The 19,520-nt window shown below is 35.0% G+C and overlaps 1 protein-coding gene across 1 annotated transcript; it reads left to right on the top strand.

The window, feature by feature from the left end:
• The first annotated feature begins 8,048 nt into the window (after nucleotides 1-8,048).
• LOC131642470 (protein NUCLEAR FUSION DEFECTIVE 4-like) lies at nucleotides 8,049-10,048 on the top strand. Its single transcript, XM_058912711.1, has one exon. It carries the CDS (start codon nucleotides 8,102-8,104, stop codon nucleotides 9,848-9,850), a length of 1,749 nt encoding a protein of 582 aa, XP_058768694.1. The 5' UTR covers nucleotides 8,049-8,101; the 3' UTR covers nucleotides 9,851-10,048.
• The last annotated feature ends 9,472 nt before the right edge of the window (nucleotides 10,049-19,520 follow it).

The following is a 19,520-nucleotide window of genomic DNA, read 5'->3' as shown; positions in this document are numbered from 1 at the left end:
TTTGCCGCTCGAACTCGAGCACAAGGCATTTTGGGCCACCAAATTCTTAAACCTCGATTCCAAAAAAGCTAATGGTTCCCGAATTCTCCAACTCCATGAGTTAGAAGAATTTAGGAACTATGCGTATGAGAATGCCAAAATATATAAAGAAAACACAAAAAAATGGCATGATCAGAGGATCGAAAAGAAAGAATTTTGGGAAGGGCAGTTTGTTTTATTGTTTAACTCCAGGTTGAAGCTATTCCCTGGGAAATTAAAGTCAAGGTGGTCCAGACCGTTCGTGGTCACGAAAGTATTCCCTCATGGAGCAGTGGAGGTTAAAAACCCAAGTAACGGGGATATTTTCAAAGTCAACGGACAGAGGTTAAAACCTTACCATAAAGTCCAAGAGGTAGGTTTGATTCAATATCTTCGTCTCACATCTTGATGTGGAGACCGTCGAGCCATGCGACGTTAAACGAAACGCTCCTTGGGAGGCAACCCAAGGAAGGTACGAATTTTGTTTTACTGCAAATATCTTTAATTCAAATAAAAAAAATTTGAAAAAGTTGAAAAATTTGGCTGCCCATACGCGTATGAGACCTAGTATGCGCGTATGGGATATTGGATTCTGAGGTTTTGGGCTCTGGCCATATGCGTATCATACGCGTATGGTAGGCATGGTACGCAGCCATACGCGTATGAAATGTGATACGAGATCTGGATACGCATTTTTGAATTTGTGACCGTTGGAAGTTGCGTATGAAGAGCACCATACGCATATGAGTATGGTTGATACGAGATCCAAGTTTTTAACACACAAAAATTTCTCTGCCCATACGCGTATGAGGCGTATGATACGCGTATGGCTCGTCCATTTTCGCGTATGATACGCGTATCATTTTCTGGACCCACTATTTATGCTTTTTCCTGTCATTTCTGATCATTTTTCTGTTTTTGCATACGCACAGTTCTCGTATTGCTCTCATTTTATCTGCAGAATTGTGGATTTTTGTGTGTCTGTGTCTAAGTTTTCAGATTACATTGTTCTTTCTTCTCAACCATGGCCCCATATGATCGAAACAGATTCAGATCTGCTGCACACTATGCAAAGTTTGAAAGTTTAGCCACCAGAAACATTATTGAAGAAAGATCCTGGACGTTAACACCAGAGGAACTACCTGAAGTCCAAACTGTTCTTCAGGAACAAAAGTTAACATATTTGAATGAGCGGATTAAACCTGTTAGCAGAGTTTTGATCCAAGAATTTTATGCCAACGCCTTCAGAACAGGCTCAGAGGTTGATCCAGTGTTGGAATCTCGAGTTCGGGGTAAAAGAATAAACTTTAGTGCTGATAAGATTAATCGGATTCTGAAATCAAAACCTCTCGAGGAACATTGCCACTATCAAGAGATGAAAATGTCCATGAGAAGATTCTGGCCATTTGACGAGATGAAGAATTTGTTGCTTCAAGAAGGAAAGGACTGGCACCCTACTACAAGAGCCTCGCCTTCAAAGATGATGGTTGTGGATTTGGCCCCTATTCCAAAAGCTTGGGCTTTCTTTGTCCATCACACTCTGAGCACAAATCAAAGCGGCTCTGATTTAATTGCTGAAAGAGCAATGTTGTTATTCTTTTTTTTGACCCACCGTCCTGTGAACATTGGGCGGATCATCTCTTCTGATATTGACGACATAGCGCAATCTTCTTCCAAGAAAGCGCTCGGTCATGCTTCTGTGATTTATTTGTTATGCAGGAAAGCAGGCGTTCCGGATCTTGATGGACCAGTGGTTAGACCAGCTAAATCATTAGGGTCGAGTTGGTTGTCCCTCGTTGCACCTCACAACACTCAAGCTGAAGAACCTAGAGCTGATGGTTCAGGACCGAGTGGCACAACGAGACCTGAGAACACCACCTCCGCACCAGAGAGTACTACTGCTCCAGATGCTTCTGCATCTGTTCCATCATCTTTTGCTGCAGATATGATGGATGAAAACTCTCGGTTGTATCGGTTTATGATGTCAGGTTGGTGTATGTGGCAAGATCAGTGCCTGCAGATGGGGATTCCAGCACGCTACATGTGTCACCAGACTGATTTGTGGAATGATGCTCAGCGCTTCCGTGATCGGTACTCTGGCACTTCAGATGATCCTTCTTTTGGGCTCGTTCGCATTCCGGGATTCCCTGCACCATTTCAGATGGGGGGACCCTTTATCCCGCAAGAACAGCCACATCAGCAAACCCCTAACCCGCAGCCGACTGTATCCCCACTAGATGCATTTGTTCAGGGGACACCTTTTGATATCGATGAGCACATCAGTTTTGATGCAGATATGCAGGACAGGGATGGAAGAACCCACGCATAGAGTTCTTTGTTATCTTCTAGTTCGTTTGTTAGTTTTTTTTTCTGTTTCGATTGCTTCTAGTTATTTTGTGTTATGATGTACTTTGTTTTCGTTGTTTTTGTTTTATTTTAGTTTTATTTCTCTGTAATCGCCCATTGGGCATAACTTATTAATGAATCCGTTGTTTTATCATTCAGTATGAATTTCTTGTTTATAGAGATGGTGGTTCTAACTAAATGGGTGACATCCATTCTAGACTCCACAAATGTGTAAATCATCCAATCATGTTACCTCATTCATAAATACCTGTGACTCAAGATCGGACGCACTTTAGTCAACGTCATCCTGAAATCCTAACAGCTTTGTGACAACTTTAGTGAAGACGCACAATATGGAGAGCCATCAGGAGACCTGTCAAAATCAACCTACCATGGTGAGATCAGATATAGCCGATTATTCATTCATTTCCATGAGGGATATTCAGGTATGATTCTACTATTCAGAGTTTGCATGCGTCCTTTTCTGTTGTATACTGCATAATAACACACTGAGGCAAGTTTTTTTTCTTTCACCCTAGAGCCTTTTGTAGTCACCTGATCTTGGTTATCCCTTGTTCCCCATTTTCGAACTTATAAAAAAAAAGATATCTTTTCTTTCTCTCACACCCTGGTTAAATGTCACCTTCCCCTGTTTCAAGTATGTAAATTACAATTGTTGGTTTATCGGCTTTTGTGTAAGTTTGGGGTTGCTCATGGAATAGCAACGTGTAAGTTTGGGGTAGCTATGCAATGATATTCAAAAGATGAACTCACAATATGAGTACCTTTAAAAAAAACAAAAGAAAAAAGAGTTGAAAAAAAAAAGAAAGCTTACAATGAAAAGGTACTCACAAATAAGTGCATGGAACTACCCGAAGACTTTTCCAAGAGACCCGGCAGTAATCGTGTTTAGTAGTGAGACGCATAGACACATACTTGAAACCTGTAACCTTCATCCTTTTGTTTTTATTCCACCTTAACCCGAGCCCCATTACATCCTTAAAGACCTCAAAAAAGTGTGTGACTTATGCATGTTTACAAGGATTAGGATTCATTCGAATTATTGAGTGAGTATTACATACCATGAATTTGAGTGAAAACACATGAACCCCTGAGAGAACTGGTGAGAGTGTGAAAGAAGCTGACAGGTCGAATGATGTTTCAAAATGGAAGTGTCTCTAAGCGATGGTGGCATAAAGTTGGAAGAATTAAAGGGTGATCGCGAAATGAGGTGCGAAAGATTTCACAGGTATTGTGGTAAGAGTTTTGTTTCAAATAAGTTTGGGGTGATGTGATTGGTCTTGATTTGAAGTTGCTTGAGGACAAGCAACAATTTAAGTTTGGGGTTGTGATCAGTCACCATTTTTGTTAGTATTTCACCATTTAAAAAGTAAGAATTCAGGTAAACTGTTTGATTTAACACGCGATTTTAAGTTATCTTTGTTCTTTTCAGTAAAAAGTATTTTGCTTAAGGCAATCTCTTTCTGGTTTCTTTTTACGCTCTTTTTGGTATAATTAGTGGTTTCAGGTTTATGAGCATGGATGTCCAAGATTAGGAGCACAAAAGCTGGGACAAGCAAGAAAGGAAGAAAATCCAAGTCAAGGCAGCCCATACGCATATGGACCTTCTGATACGCGTATGGCTCAATCAGCCACAAGTCCCATACGCGTTCCTTAAAATCTAAGGCAAAAAACAAGTCTGATCATACGCGTATGGGAATGTCATACGCGTATGCCCCCTAGCCTATACGCGTCTCATACGCGTTTTGTTGAAATCATGTGCAAAATTGACTCTGCCCATACGCGTATAGGGAGTATCATACGCGTATGAGGCCCAAAATGTTGCCCATCTCAGACCTATATAAACCAGTACTGCGAATTTCACCGGGTTGGACGATTTTTGACTGCAAAGACACGTTCAGAGCGCTGGAGAACTCAGAATTTGGCAAGGGTTTCACATCATTCAAGAGTTTACACAATTGAAGATTGATTCCTCGACAGATTTTGTAATGACAACAATTCTTTTCATTGCTTTGTTTTTTATTATGAGTAGCTAAACCCCCTTTTGCTAAGGGGGGTGACCCTGATTCTGAATGTAATGAATTCGTATTTGTCAATGCATTAATTTCTGTTATTTATTGTTAAATTGATTTGTTCTTGTTATCGTTCTTAATGCGTAAACCGTCGGAAAAACGGATTATGAGTTTTTATAAATATTAAGCTGGGCAGCTATTGTTTATCGACCTGAATAAGAACATTTGATAATAAATATTATCTAGGACTAGAAATATTTTATCTTGACCGGAAAATTCTCGATATCTGAATGCTTGATCATTACCGTAATTGACTATGGACATAGAAGTTAGGGTATGTGTTCAAAGATCTTCTGACTAAGGATTTAGGCTTAGATGCTCTAGAGAACCGGTAATCAATTGCTGTGAAGTATATTATTGCACTGATAAGTCGAAATTATTGCAGGCAGAATCATTCACCTACCCCTAGCATATTACTCATATCTGTTATTCGTTTAACTGATTTATTCGCTCTTTCTGAATTGCATATTTTAATCATTTTCTTATAAACCAAACCATTTACCAGTGATCTTTTGTTTAATTGAAATCATATTCCAACTCTATATCCTCAAGCAGTCCTTGAGATCGACATTCGGAGAAAACTCCTTTTATCACTACAATAGGCAAAAATAGTACACTTGCTATTTTCCTATCAAATAACTTATCAGAGGTTTGATGCATACAAGGTTTGCAACAAAATCTGAATTACATCAAAGATTTTTTTCCTTAAGAATAACAACGGCGATGTTGAATTTGAATTTGTTGTAATCACTATATTTTGATATTTCATGTAACTAATGTAATGTTTTTTTAAAAAGAAAAATAAAAATCTTATTCACTTCGGTTTACAGCTGAAACTAAGGGGTAAATACTTTTTATCTCGGTTTTTTCCGTAACCGATGGGATAATTGAGTGTGTTTATTAAGGATACTCATTGTCCTTAAACAAATCTGTGTCATCCATTTAATGAGTATTAACACTCAAGACACTACCATTAGTGCTTCGGGTGAAACATAAAAAACTTCTATTATAAAAGCATTATGAATATAAAAAATTTATAATGAAACATCATGAAGCGCTTGAAACTATCTACATCCACCATTATATATTTTGTTCTCTTTCTTGTGAAAGCATTTGCCATGAAAAGTTCTCTATGATGGATTTGCAAGAGCAGAAAATTTGGGTTTAAGGTTTGTGTTCTTAAATATTTATGTGAGCAGAAAATCATTTATTTATCTAACCTTTTTTTCGTTTTATATCATAAACAAATGCAAGCAAAAACAATTAAAAATAACTTGACACCCAACACTTGATCTTCCCCGAAATTTAATGATTCGAAGATCCAACATTTTATCTTCACTGACAAATTAATTGTAATCTAATATTTTGTGTTAACAATGTAATATTATGGAAAAATAATATTTGTAAATAAATTAATTTATTAATATTCTGTGTAAACAATGTAACGAGTTTTTTTTAAAAAATAATATATCTTATCTCTCGGTTTTATTTATAAACTGAGAGGTATGATGCGCTAGTTTTGAAAATAATAAAAGTGCAGATTTTGGGATTCGAACCCATGTGCATATAATTTAACTCCTCAGTGTTTTAAAAACCGGGGGGTAAATTGTGTCAGCTTTTCATGACACCTTTCGTTACCTCACTTCTATAGTCAAGGTTAAATACATTTCGTGTCCGAGGTGGAATGTGTTTTTTGTAGTAGTGAAAGGTATAGAGGTTGTTTGTTTTGTTAGAGTTGTAATTCAACAAACATTTGTTCCGAGTTTTGTATTGATCAATAGGGTTGGTGATTGAGAGAAAGTGAGAGGGGTCTCATATTTAGAGGAAGTCCTAAATGGAAAGACACGTGTAATATTAGGAAGAGGGACATTGAAAAAGGGTTGTTCACCTAAGACACTATGTACTAGTACTATTGAGAGTGAATTTCCTTTCTTGGGTTGGAAGCCTCCAAGACGTACTTGATGTTGCACCGAACCGCGTTACCAATTCCTTTGTGTTCTTTATTGCTTTATATTTATCATTTATTTTTGTTAAATTGTCATAAGTTATACACATTATTCCAAACATTGTGTCCAACATTTATCATATAAAGAACATAATTTCAAATATGAAACAAACAATTTAAGTAAAGGAATACAAATATTTTTTTATAAAAAATAATATATTAACAGCTAGAAATCTCACCCCAAGGAGGTCGCGCTAGAACTCAGATTGTCAAAACCATCAACAGCAGATCATAGGTCACCAAAAATGAACCAAAAAACCACAAAACATACCAACCTCAAAATCAAGACACACTCGTTTTGCTATTGGTTAAAACATAGTTAATGTTTTGAAGTAAGTTGGAGAAAGTACATGAGACCACCTTTGTCCTACCTAGTAACCAGTTCAACAAAAAAAGCTTTTTTCCCCCACTTCTTGCACTGTTGTTGAAACACCATTTAAGATATCATCATTACAAACTCTCCTAATATACCAAATAACATCACATCAAATCATAACAAAATCACATGTAGACTCACCTAAAGAGAGAAAATACTCAAACACAAGTATGCGATCTTTAGATAATCATGGCGGAAAGATCACATATCAAATTGACAAAGCTAACTCACAAGTGACAAAGTGATAGGAAACCAACTCAACGAGACTCCTAAATATGAGGCAAGATATCCTATTTGAATCAACAATTTTCCCCCGTGTGAACAAATTTTTCTCGAAAATTAATCTATCTTGGAGAAGCTGTCCAAAAAAGACCACCACCTTAAAAGAGATCTAGCTTGCCTAAAATATGGGGAGGGTTGAGTACTCAACCAAATCAGATGACAGTGAAGAGAGTATGAGATCCGATTAAACATGATAATCATATTCAACATAAAATATACCATCTCTAGTATGATTCCAATTCCACTTATCTCTATCTAAAGACAATAGAACTATGAAGCACAAAGAGAAGACTATCAATCACGCATAACTTACGGAGAAAAAATAGTCTCCTCCACATAGAATTTTAAACCAAATTCTCATTTTCCATCCGATCAATCTCAATCTAATTAAGCCAATAATAAATACATTTAAAAGTTCTAACAAAATTAGTAAAAAAAACTATGTAATGTATCAGTTGATTTTTATATTTTTAAATACTTATTAATTTAGTTTGAATTTTTTATTTGATTTTGTATACTCTAAATATAATCAAACCATTTTCATTTCATAATATTATTTTTTAATATATTATATATTATAATTTGCATCAAACGTTACTTTACCATGCATATCCTAACAATTTTAATATTCTTTTTACATTTAAAATTGTAAATATATAAACACTATCCATATTATTATTATTATTATACGGATCAGATATTTGCTTAAGATTAAAAAATATTATTTCTTATAATATATATTAATATAAAATATAAATTAAAAAAATAGAACCTTATCCATTTAATGGCTGTCTGAAATTTCTACACGAGAAAAAATAATTCTACAATAATGGAAGTGAGAATTTTCCAGTTAGAAAAGTGTCATAAATAAATTTATAAAAATAAAAAATAAAATATTCATAAATTCGCATCTATATAATGATTGACACACTAACACACTACCTAGCCAAAACCTTCAAACTCCTTCTGGTGATAACAAAAATGGCGGTTGAAGGTGTAAGCTCAATGAAGCTATCACAAAGGAACCTCGTAACTCAAGTCATCACAGGACGGTGGTTCGTGGTGTTCGCTTCCTTCCTAATCATGTCCGCCTCGGGAGCCACCTACATGTTCGGTCTTTACTCCGGCGTCATAAAAAATTCCTTAGGCTACGACCAAACAACTCTCAATCTTCTTAGTTTCTTCAAAGACTTAGGAGGAAACCTCGGTGTTTTCTCCGGTCTAATCAACGAAATCACACCACCTTACGTCGTTCTCGCAATCGGTTCTGTCCTTAATTTCTTCGGCTACTTCATGATATGGCTAGCAGTAACCAAAAAAATATCCAAACCAAAAGTTTGGCAAATGTGTCTTTACATTTGCATAGGTGCCAATTCTCAGTCTTTTTCAAACACAGGTTCTCTTGTTACTTGTGTCAAGAATTTCCCCGAAACTCGCGGTGTTGTGTTGGGGATTCTCAAAGGTTACGTTGGTCTTAGTGGTGCTATCATCACACAGCTTTATTTAGCTATTTACTTCAAAGATCCAAAAGCTTTGATTCTTCTCATAGCTTGGCTTCCTGCTGCTATATCTTTTCTTTTTCTTCGAACAATTCGATACATGAAACCGGTTAAACAGAACAACGAACTTAATGTTTTTTATAAGTTTTTGTATACTTCACTTGGTCTTGCTGGTTTTTTACTGGTCATGATTATACTACAGAAAAAAGTTACGTTTAAACAAAGTGAGTATATAGGAAGTGCTTCTGTTGTTCTTATTCTCTTGTTTCTACCTCTCGCTGTTGTTTTCGTCGAACAGAAGAAGCTTCAAAAGGTTGCTTTTGTTGATCCGTTTTCTGTTAAGATAGTAGCTGATCAAGGTGATAATATCTCACCACCGGCCGCGTCGACACCACCGCCGATGATTGAAGAAAAAGAAACAAGATGGTGGGAAAATATTTTCACACCACCGAAAAAAGGGGAAGATTTCACAATACTTCAAGCACTTTTCAGCGTAGACATGATCTTACTATTCCTCGCCGGAACATGCGGTGTTGGTGGAACCTTAACAGCCATAGACAACCTAGGACAAATCGGAACATCCCTAGGATATCCAAAAACAAGCATAAGCACATTTGTTTCATTGGTGAGTATATGGAACTACCTAGGAAGAGTCTTCTCAGGTTTTGGCTCGGAACATGTTTTAGCAAAGTACAAATTCCCAAGAACACTCTTGCTTACGTTTACCATGTTTTTATCCTGTGTCGGTCATCTTTTGATAGCTTTTGATGTTGAGAATGGTCTTTATTTTGCTTCGGTGATCATTGGATTTTGCTTTGGTGCACAATGGCCATTGGTTTTCGCCATAATTTCGGAGTTGTTTGGGTTGAAATATTATTCAACTTTGTACAACTTTGGTGGGATAGCTAGTCCTATTGGATTGTATTTTCTAAATGTTAGGGTTACTGGTTTTTTGTATGACAAAGAAGCTAAGAGACAGTTGTTTGAAAGTGGACTGCCGAGAAAAGAGGGTCAGGAATTGAATTGTGTAGGGGCAAGTTGTTTTAAATTGTCTTTCATTATTATCACTGGAGCTACTTTGTTTGGTGCCATTATTTCTCTTATTTTGGTGGCTAGGACTATTAAGTTTTATAAAGGAGATATATATAAGAAGTACCGGTCGGAAGCGGTGGAGTTGGCGGTGGTTCAAAATGAAGGCGAGAGAGAACAAGAAGCAAAAATTATTCGTTAATGTATATGATGTTCTTACAAAACTATCAATTGAATTTATCTGACCGGGGATACAGAGACATAGACATATTAGTTACTATATTATTGGTGTTGAACTTTCTATATTTTTGGGTCTTTAGGTCCACTTTGTCTTTTTTTTACTGTACTCATGTGACGATGAATATAAATACAGGGAATCAAAAATTATATTATTATGGTAGTGACTAGTTTTGGTTATGTGTAAAATTTGTCTATCTAATTTTGGCATTTTCTCGTGTTTAACATTTTCTTGTCATTGGAAAAAAACAAAACATTTTCATGTGACAGGTGCGTGTTTGGTTTAGGATTTCTGTGGCAAGTGGTTACTTGTTTCAAGTAAATTAACGAACGATGAATCCAAATGAAGGGAGACTGTAAAATGAGAGGTCGTATCAATCATGATTGAAATGATCATTTTAAGATGTGAGCAAAATAAAATTCTCTGTTATTTTATTTTTATTATTACTTTTTTTTTTAATAACGGTTTATATATATAACCAAAAGAAAACCGATCCCAAAAGGGGATCAAGTTAGCTCCAAAATTTACGAAAAACCTAAAAAAAGATATACCTAACTTATTCTTTACAAAAAAAAATCGAATATCCAAAGGAATGGAATCGAAAATGATGGTAGAATCTATGCCGAGCGCGAAATTCGCCAAAAAATCAGCACAAGATTTACCTTCCCTATAAATGTGAGTGAAAATCAAATGAGAAAAACTAATGTTAGTGAAACAGTACCGCCAACGGTTCCTAAAAAATAACGGAACAAGATTGTGGTTGGAGAAAGCTTTGACCACCAAAATAGAGTCGGATTCCACCAAAAGCCTAGGCTAACCCTTATCAATAGCTATTTCTATAGCGCGAATAGCAGCGCCAAACTCAGCTAGAACCGAGGAATTGCAAATGATATGTTCCAAAAAAGTAAGAATGAAGTCTCCCCTATGGTTACGAAATAAACCCCCACCACCAGCATTGGAATTCTCATGGATAAAGGAGTCGTCACAGTTGCATTTGTACCAACCAAAGGGGGCGGAGACCAAATGATTTCTTTAATAGTGGGGGCTTTGGGAGGGATTATGTTGACCTTGAACTGCTTGATGAAAGTAAAATCCAGCATAGAGATATGGGAGGATTTACGGGAAGAGTTATCGACAATCTGCACCTACAACTTAATCTAGTTAATAGCGTTATCAACCGAGGGCTTGATGTTTTGGTGCTTTGAAGTGTTCCTAGTTTGCCAGATGACGAAAAGTAAATTGATAACAACAGCAGAATGAATCAACGCAAATTGCAGAAACTTGTACCTGAGACAAATATCTAACTAGTCTGAAATAGACGTCGGAGTCGAGACTAGATGAAATATATTCACAAGCCAATTCCAAAGGCTTTTAGAGAAATAGCAATCAAAGATGATATACTGGTACGATTCAACGTTAACTCTGCAAATCGGGCACCGGGAAAAAAGAGCAATCTCAATTTTCATTAGGTAATCATCAGTGGGGAGCTTGCCATGGACCATTCTCCAAACAAGAGTGGATCTGCTAGGGGGATACTATTATGCCAAACAACCTTGAGAGAAGGGGAGTCCGGCAATACTTTTGCTTTAAAATTGTAAGCGTCTTGCAGGTTGAGGCATCCAGACGGATTGTGAATCCACCCGAGAAAATCTGACAAATCATCCGAAGGAGCCAGGCAACTAACGATACAGTCATTAAGAAAAGGGAACCACAATAACCAATCAGGAGGAATACACCAAATACCATGGGAAGAGAGATCAGCGACACGACAATGAGGATTAATACCTTTAGATTCAAGAAAAGTCAAAGTCGTCTCGTTAATAAACGAATCACCAGCCCACGTATCCGTCCAGAAAGCGATATTTCTGCCCGAACCAAGAGCCCATCTCGAGTTGCTCAGAAGGTGAAAGGATTCAGCCTTGATACTAGTCAAGATGGATGAGAAAACATGGTATCTTATAAAACCATAAGGCTTGAGGACCCGTTTTTACAGCACAATGGCCCAGTCTTCATTGTTGTTGAACATGTCGAAAAGAAGCTTCAGATTAGTCGCTTCGTTCAAGCTAATTAATGACCTCAACCCCAAGCCCCCATTAGCAGTAGACTGGCAGGTTTTCTTCCACGAAACCACACAAATATTCTTGTTAATGATGCTTCCCGTCCAGATGAAGTTTTTGCAAACTTTTTCTAAACATTTGATAGGAGAAGAAGGCCAATTGTAGACATTAATGGAATACATCAGCATGCTATGGATAACCGACTTGACCAAGAGTAGCCTACCCGCCATCGAAAGACAAGAACCCTTCAAGCTAGAAAACTTTGCCAAAGTTCTATCCAAAATTGGAGCCAAATGAGATTGCTCGACCCGACATTTAAAAATAGGGACACCAAGATAATTGAATGGGAAAGATCCCAACTGAAAACCCAAAAAGTTTAGGAGGCGAGCTTTATTCGCACTAGACACTAATCCCATATATATAAATGACTTGGAGAGGTTGAGTTGATGACCCGACGCAAGGGCATAAAAGTTGGAAATGTGCTTCGGCGCTTTGAGATTAGACAAGCTTCCTGTGCAAAATATTAAAATATCGTCAACGTACGTAATGTGCGAGGGAACCAGGTTGGATACGGAAGCCTTGATAGGACGGATGATGCCACTAGCACCATCAGAGAGGATAAGTCTACTAAGGGCTTCCTGCGCCAAGACGAATAGGATAGGGGATAGAGGATCTCCTTGGCGAACTCCTCTATAACACTTGAAAAAACCACGAAGCTCCCCATTGAAACAAATAGAGAGCGAGGCAGAAGAAAGTATCGCAAGAATCCAATCACAAAAAGTGGAGCAGAATAAAAAACAGTTATTGATGTGTAAATTTTAGTTCAATCGATGAATGTTATTATTATTTTTAAATTGAATATTATGTCATGAGTTTGAATTTGAGACTTCATCATTACATGTATATAAGTTTTGATCAATAAGATCATTACAGTCGTATCGAAAACAATCATGTAAAAAAAACACAGATTTAATCATGTAATAGATTTTCTTATTTTGCTCTCTTGCTGGATTTAGTCAACAATATTGAACCCAAGACCTTTAGCATGATAGTAGCAACCATTATCACTAAACTATTTGTTTTTTTTTTGTTTACTAGATTGCATCAAAATGTATATACTACATAACTACTATTTATTTCTCAAATTGATTTTACATGACAATTATTCAACCATATTTCTTATACTCATTCTAATTTTTAAATTTATTTATTATTTAAACTAAAATATATTACTAAAAATATGTTAAATAATATAATATTTTAATATACTATTAATTCATGTTAATATATATTTTAAAACATAAAATTTTGCATTTTAATAGGGAACGTAAATATAATATTTTAATATTGAACATAAATATAATATTTTAACATATTATTTCAATTTTTTAAATAATATAATATTTTAATATACTATTATTTAATAAAATATTGAACATAAATATATTTTTTAATAAACTTAAATATTAAAATATTTAATATATATATATATATATATATATATATATATATATATATATATATATATAATATTTGAATATAATATTTTTATATTATATTATATAAATATTAAAATATATTTATTATGTAATAAACCATATCTGAAAGTAAATAAAATACATTTGATAAACTGAAAGTAAATAAATTGAATATTTAAATAAAATTATATAATAAACTGAATTTATTATGTTAAATAAGTTTATTTTTTAATAATAATCTGAACATAAATAAAACTAAAATTAATAAAGTGAAAATAAATTAAACGTAATATAAATTTTTTTTAAATTGAAAATAAATATATTCTAATATTTATTTGTAATAATAAATTCAACGTATTGTTTTTATAAATTGTAATATTATATTTTAATAATAATTAATAAATATTAAAATAATGAGTATATGATACTTTCAATTTGATTTATATTTTCAGTTTATTATTATTTTATTATTTTCAGTTTTTAATATAATAAATATTAAAATAATTTTTGTTTAATAATTGTTTAATTTTTAATTTCAATTTAATTATAATATATTATGTAAAATAACGTTTTAATTTTTTGAATATATACTATCTAATATTTTTTGAATATATTAAAATATTATATTCAAATATTATATATATTAAATATTTTAATATTTCAATTTATTAAAAAATATAGTTACGTTTCAATTTATTAAAAAAATAGTTAAGTTTAATATGTCAGTTATTTAAAAAAAAACTGAAATAATATGTCTAAATAATACTCATGTATTAAATAGAATAAATAGTACACGTGTAAAATAATATTCATATAATAAAAAATAAATAGTACTTATTTATAATAATTCTTATGTAATATTAATTTTGAAAATAAATGTTAACTATGTAATATATAGTTGTAGAGAAAGCAAAACATAGAAAGTAAAGTGGTAAGAACCCTTGTATTCATGTGCAAGGTCATGGGTTCAATACCTTAGGACTAAATAATAGTATTTGTTCAAACATTATCAAATTTAATAATCTAAAAGAATAAAAATTTAATGAAAGCAGAAAAAAGTAAATGTTGCATTTAAGGAAACAACTCAAATAAGAAAGTAACGAAAAGACTGAACGCAAACACATACATGTTTATCACACATTATTTCGCCCTTTGAATTGGGTACTCAAGTGGTATGAAGAGTATGTGTGCTTACGTGTCACCCATGATTTTCCATATTTACAACCTATATTGAGTTATAATCGCTTTAAACTTCCCCACAAACTTCTGAGAATAACCTTCTAACGCGCTGTCAACATTGCTTGCAAAGGTCTTTTGAACTTGTAAAAATACTAAGTCTTTAACTTTCGTGGCTCAGTCGACTGTTATGTTGGCTGCAGAGAGGATCTCGTCGACTACCTTTTTTAAGATTCTAGACATGTTTCCAGATGATCTTAATCTTGTGGATCTATTCCCGAGATTCCTCCAAACCAAGTTCTCCTTCGTCAACACCTGGATTTGTTGTCCCTAAAAAATGTCACCTTCGACCAACATCTGAGGGGAGGAAGATGGTATTTTTTTGTAACCACATTGTCACAATTTTCCATGTCCTGTATGCGTCATCTCTACCACGATTTTTGTCAGTCATCATGACTAACTTTTTATCAAAATGTCCGTCTCAAAACGTGCATCCAACAATCCATCATGCCCCAATTTTCAAGGGCATTTAATAGCCACTAATAACGAAATTAAAATTTAATTTTTTAATTTCATTAACAGTATTTTCCAAAACTTTAGGCCATTCAATGGCTCCGAACACGCCATTTGTCCATGTTTCTGGAAGAAAATGTTTTGCCACCTTTTATATTTTTATTTAAACCTTTCTCTTCTCTAACATTTACTTTCTCCTTCCATCTTCCCTATTGAGAAACGAGGAAAAAGGCAAGAGGTTCCTACCAAATTTTCTTTACTATCTCAAACAGTTTTTACCTTCATACTTCCCAAGCTATAAATGGCATCTCATCGCTCTGTTCAAGCACACACTTCGTTCGTTGCTCATATTGATGGGCCAATTTTGATCATCAACCGAACGTATGTCCTAGAGCCTCCTCTGACATAAGTCACTAGAAGACTTTGGTATTCTGATTCTTTGTCCCCTTATTCTATTACTAACATTACGTTTGACTTCTTAGGTTATCTCATAGGCTTATCAAGAAGTCTGACTTCTTGGCAAAGTTATTTCCCAGCTTCCATGGGTGGGAACCTCATTGTATTTTTTTTGTGGCAATTTCACAATGCACCCTTGTATAATGGGGGGCACTTCTGAAAATTCCAAAATGCTCATAGGTGAATTCAGAGATACATCTCCAGATGCATCAAATACCATTTTTGCCTATATTTAGTTCGAAGATGCATCTCCGAATACTCCCCAAGGATAAATATGCAGATACATCTCTGAACTATGTGTGTGGAGTTAATTCGGAGATGCATCTTCGAATTATTGCCTGTGTGATTTTTCCAGAACCAGTTTACTAAGATTTTCTTGTTTTTAGTCCAAACTATTTTTAATTTGATTAAAATGTACGTTATTTGTTTCAATGATTAATAAAAACGAATATTATATAATTGAGTAATGTGTTAATAAAACCGAATACTATAGAAATTGAATATAACAATACAAAAATTATTCTCCAAGTCGATGAAAAGTAAACAAAATACAATTAAAAGCATAATCTATTGAGTATGTATGATCCTAACACCCCGACTCCTCATCTGCATACAATAACCCAAAGCACTTCGTGCCTCGGTAAGAATGGAATGTACTAGGGTAACCACTTTACCGCCACCTCTCTCAAACTGCCCAAACTCTATGCCCTATCTTATGTTAAGGATGAAATTATGGATACATTTGTTAGTAATTTTGTGGCCCTTTGCAATTTATTTCATTGTTTAGTAGTATTGTGGTTTATTTACCTTTGTACTACATTTTGTAGGTATCATGACTTATGGAAAGTTTTGGATTCTTAGGCAAGCATGAGCAAACAAGACATTGATAAAAAAAAATCAAATTTTGGAGAAAAATGAATTAAAGGCCGCTTAGCCCGTTTTGCAGCGCGCTAGGACAACTTTTCCATTTGGCATAAGCTGTGTTTTTTATCGTGCTAAGTCGGCCTAGCCTGCTAAGTGCTGTCCTTTTCCTAGAATCAAATATTTTTGCAAGCCCGTTAAGTGCGCTCAACCAGCTTAGCGGGATTACACTTTTTAGCGCTTGAATAAGTAGCCATTTTTAAATATTGAAAAACACACAAAAAACAACAATTGGGCTCTCTGGCCCAACCGCTAGGTTTGGCTGTACACCCACCAATTGGGATTTACACCGCCTCGGGAGAGTTTTTAATTTATTTTATTTTCAATATCTCTTTTTTTTATTTGTTTCATTTTTCTAACTTAGGAAATAATAAAAACAATAATTGAGTTTTAATTGGAATTTAGACTTTAGGCTATTTCTTTTAGCCTTGTTTTGATTAATTGATATGATTAGAAATTAGAGTTTTTATCACTTTTTGTCTTGATTTTATGGTTGATTATTGGTATTGTATGCTTGATTTTCTTTCTAGAATTCACAATAACTTCAACCTATAATCTCTTGCATGCTCCCTTAGATTCCTTATTCAATTAATTGATTAATATCATTTGATTAATTAATTGAATTAGAAAGATTTTAGGACTTGTACCTTACATGTTCCCTTAGGTTAAATTCCCATTTTAAAACCCTAAAAATAGGTACAACAACTGGCATAATAACATTAGGATAATTTCCCCTTTTTACCATGTTATTTTCCTTATCCCAAAAAACAAAAAACTCCTTTTTGCAAATAAATCTCAAAACACTTAAAATTACGAGGCGAATCGTACGCCATGAGCCTTAAGCAGTGGGAAAGAACGAAAATGTGGATTCCTAACCTTGTTCTGAATACCTTTATGTGCAGGATACTTGATCCGGTCGTGCAGAGTATTCACTCTCACTCGTAGATTTTAGTACGATTCAACTCACAAACAATTTCACAATTAAAGGTGGACGAAGAATTGGTGGTGCATTCTTCTCGGTTCCATGCGTAGCTACGTGCCCCCGCATGGGGGACCATTTAGCTACACATCCCCTAACAATTAGCCTCCACAAATGCAAACCTTTTTGTCTTAGGGATTTTCTCTTTAAACCTTTTTTGAAAAGGGCATGTTATTTTCGTTCTACCATAATACAGGTAACACATAAGTTTCCACACAACGAAAAGCTACACCTCCATGCTAAAACGTGAATGTTAATATCATCCACTAAAAACAACCAACAAATACTTTTTTTCAACCCACGAACTACGAGGCTCTGATTTCTTTATTGCACTATGGAGATACGTAGACACGAGGTTTCAAAACTCAGGCGAGCACACTGATTTAAAACTTATTTTTCTCGTTAATCAAAACCATAATAATTAATAACAAGCAACCTTTAGATAACAACACCCTTACACGCAAAACAAACAAAACGATTTTCGTTGAGTACAACGAAAGTGACGGATGCTAATACCTTCCTCTTGCATAGCCGATTCCCGAAACCAAATTTGGTTATGAGACCATTTTTTTCACTTTTAGGGGTTTTCTCGATATTATCCCTTTCCTTCCTTTGGAATAAATAAAGTTCGGTGGCGACTGTGTATTTTTTGCAGCGCGACATGGTTAAGGATTCATCCCTAAAAACGTATAAGATTAAAAACATTAGTAACAATTGTGAAAAAAAAGTTGTTTGTAACTTAATAGAGATCTGGAAATTACCGTAAGTAGGGTGCATGAGTCTGTCATATGCTTTGTCGTCCATTTACAACCTTCACTCATATTGGAGTACTGGTAAACCAAGCATGCGACACCCCCAATTTCACTCATGAATGCATTTCAAGCCGATGAAATATTTGAGGTAAGTCACATCCACATAGGTTGCATTTTTGTCCACAAACATGGACGTGTCAACCAAGAACATGAAGAAGCACCTCATCTCACACTCTCTGTGGTAGGCAACCCAAAAATCATCGATGTCCGGGTATTCGACTATTTATAAGCTGTTGGCATATAAATCTGCCAACCAAGCAAACTTGACATGTGTACCCCTGATGCTTCTTTACTGCTCAAATGCTTCCGCGGGACCAGCTCCCAAATAAACCACCACTATATCCACTGCATTGTCCCTGCTGATCTTAGAATGATCAAACAACCTTCCTCTGATGGGAAGGTGCAAAAGACAATCTACACCATCTAATGTAATAGTCGAGTTGAATTTGATTACAAAATAAAAAATAACACTGTTCAAAAATATGCCTCTCAGTCCCATACATGCAAAGCCACATGCTTTCCAAAGTATATCAGTAAAGAAGTGTCAGTGGGTCATATTGGAAAAGAGTCTGCAAGTATGGAATCCTTAGCAATTGGGACTTTTGGTGCAACTGGGGCATCTTCATCATGGTGCACACGACTCTGCGATCCCGATCCTCGTGATAGTCGACTCCTAGAGGTCGACACCTCCCTATCGTGAGATAGAAGGGGGGCGACTTTAGCCTGTTCGTGCTGACGAGCAAAGGCAACTAGGGTGGGTCGCCCGAGTCTCAACATTTTGTTATTTTCAGCCATATCCCTTGAAAAATACACAATAAACGAGATTAATATATGAGGAAGGAATGAGTTCGAAAATGTATCTCTGAAAAACCTGAAATAGAACACTTCGGAGATACATCTCCGAAAAAAGTTTCGTTCAACTTTAATGGCAGAAGTGCTTCTACAACTGCCTTAGCCATCCAAACTCATTCAAATCATATAAACATAATCCATACATAAACTATTTGAAATGTAAATGCTATCTAATGTATTAAAACTAACCTATTTGAGCTAATACATTAATCACAAATCAAAATAAGATAAATGAGAATCTTACTAAAAAATATGTTGATGAGGGTCTAAAATGCTCTGATGTTGAATGCAGTAGTTAGAGGGAGTTGGAAATGGCAAGATACAAGTAAATGTTGCTTCAAAACTTGACCTTGAGTGGGAACTGGAAATAGGTAGGGTGAGGTAGAGAGA

This window comes from Vicia villosa, linkage group LG1 (assembly GCF_029867415.1).
Source record: "Vicia villosa cultivar HV-30 ecotype Madison, WI linkage group LG1, Vvil1.0, whole genome shotgun sequence".
NCBI lineage: Eukaryota > Viridiplantae > Streptophyta > Magnoliopsida > Fabales > Fabaceae > Vicia > Vicia villosa.
The sequence above is the reverse complement of the archived record's forward strand: the minus strand, read 5'-3'. Positions and strand labels throughout refer to the sequence as shown.

Coding starts and splice junctions, on each gene's coding strand:
- LOC131642470 (XM_058912711.1), top strand. CDS start 8,102: ATGGCGGTTGAAGGTGTAAGCTCAATGAAGCTATCACAAAGGAACCTC.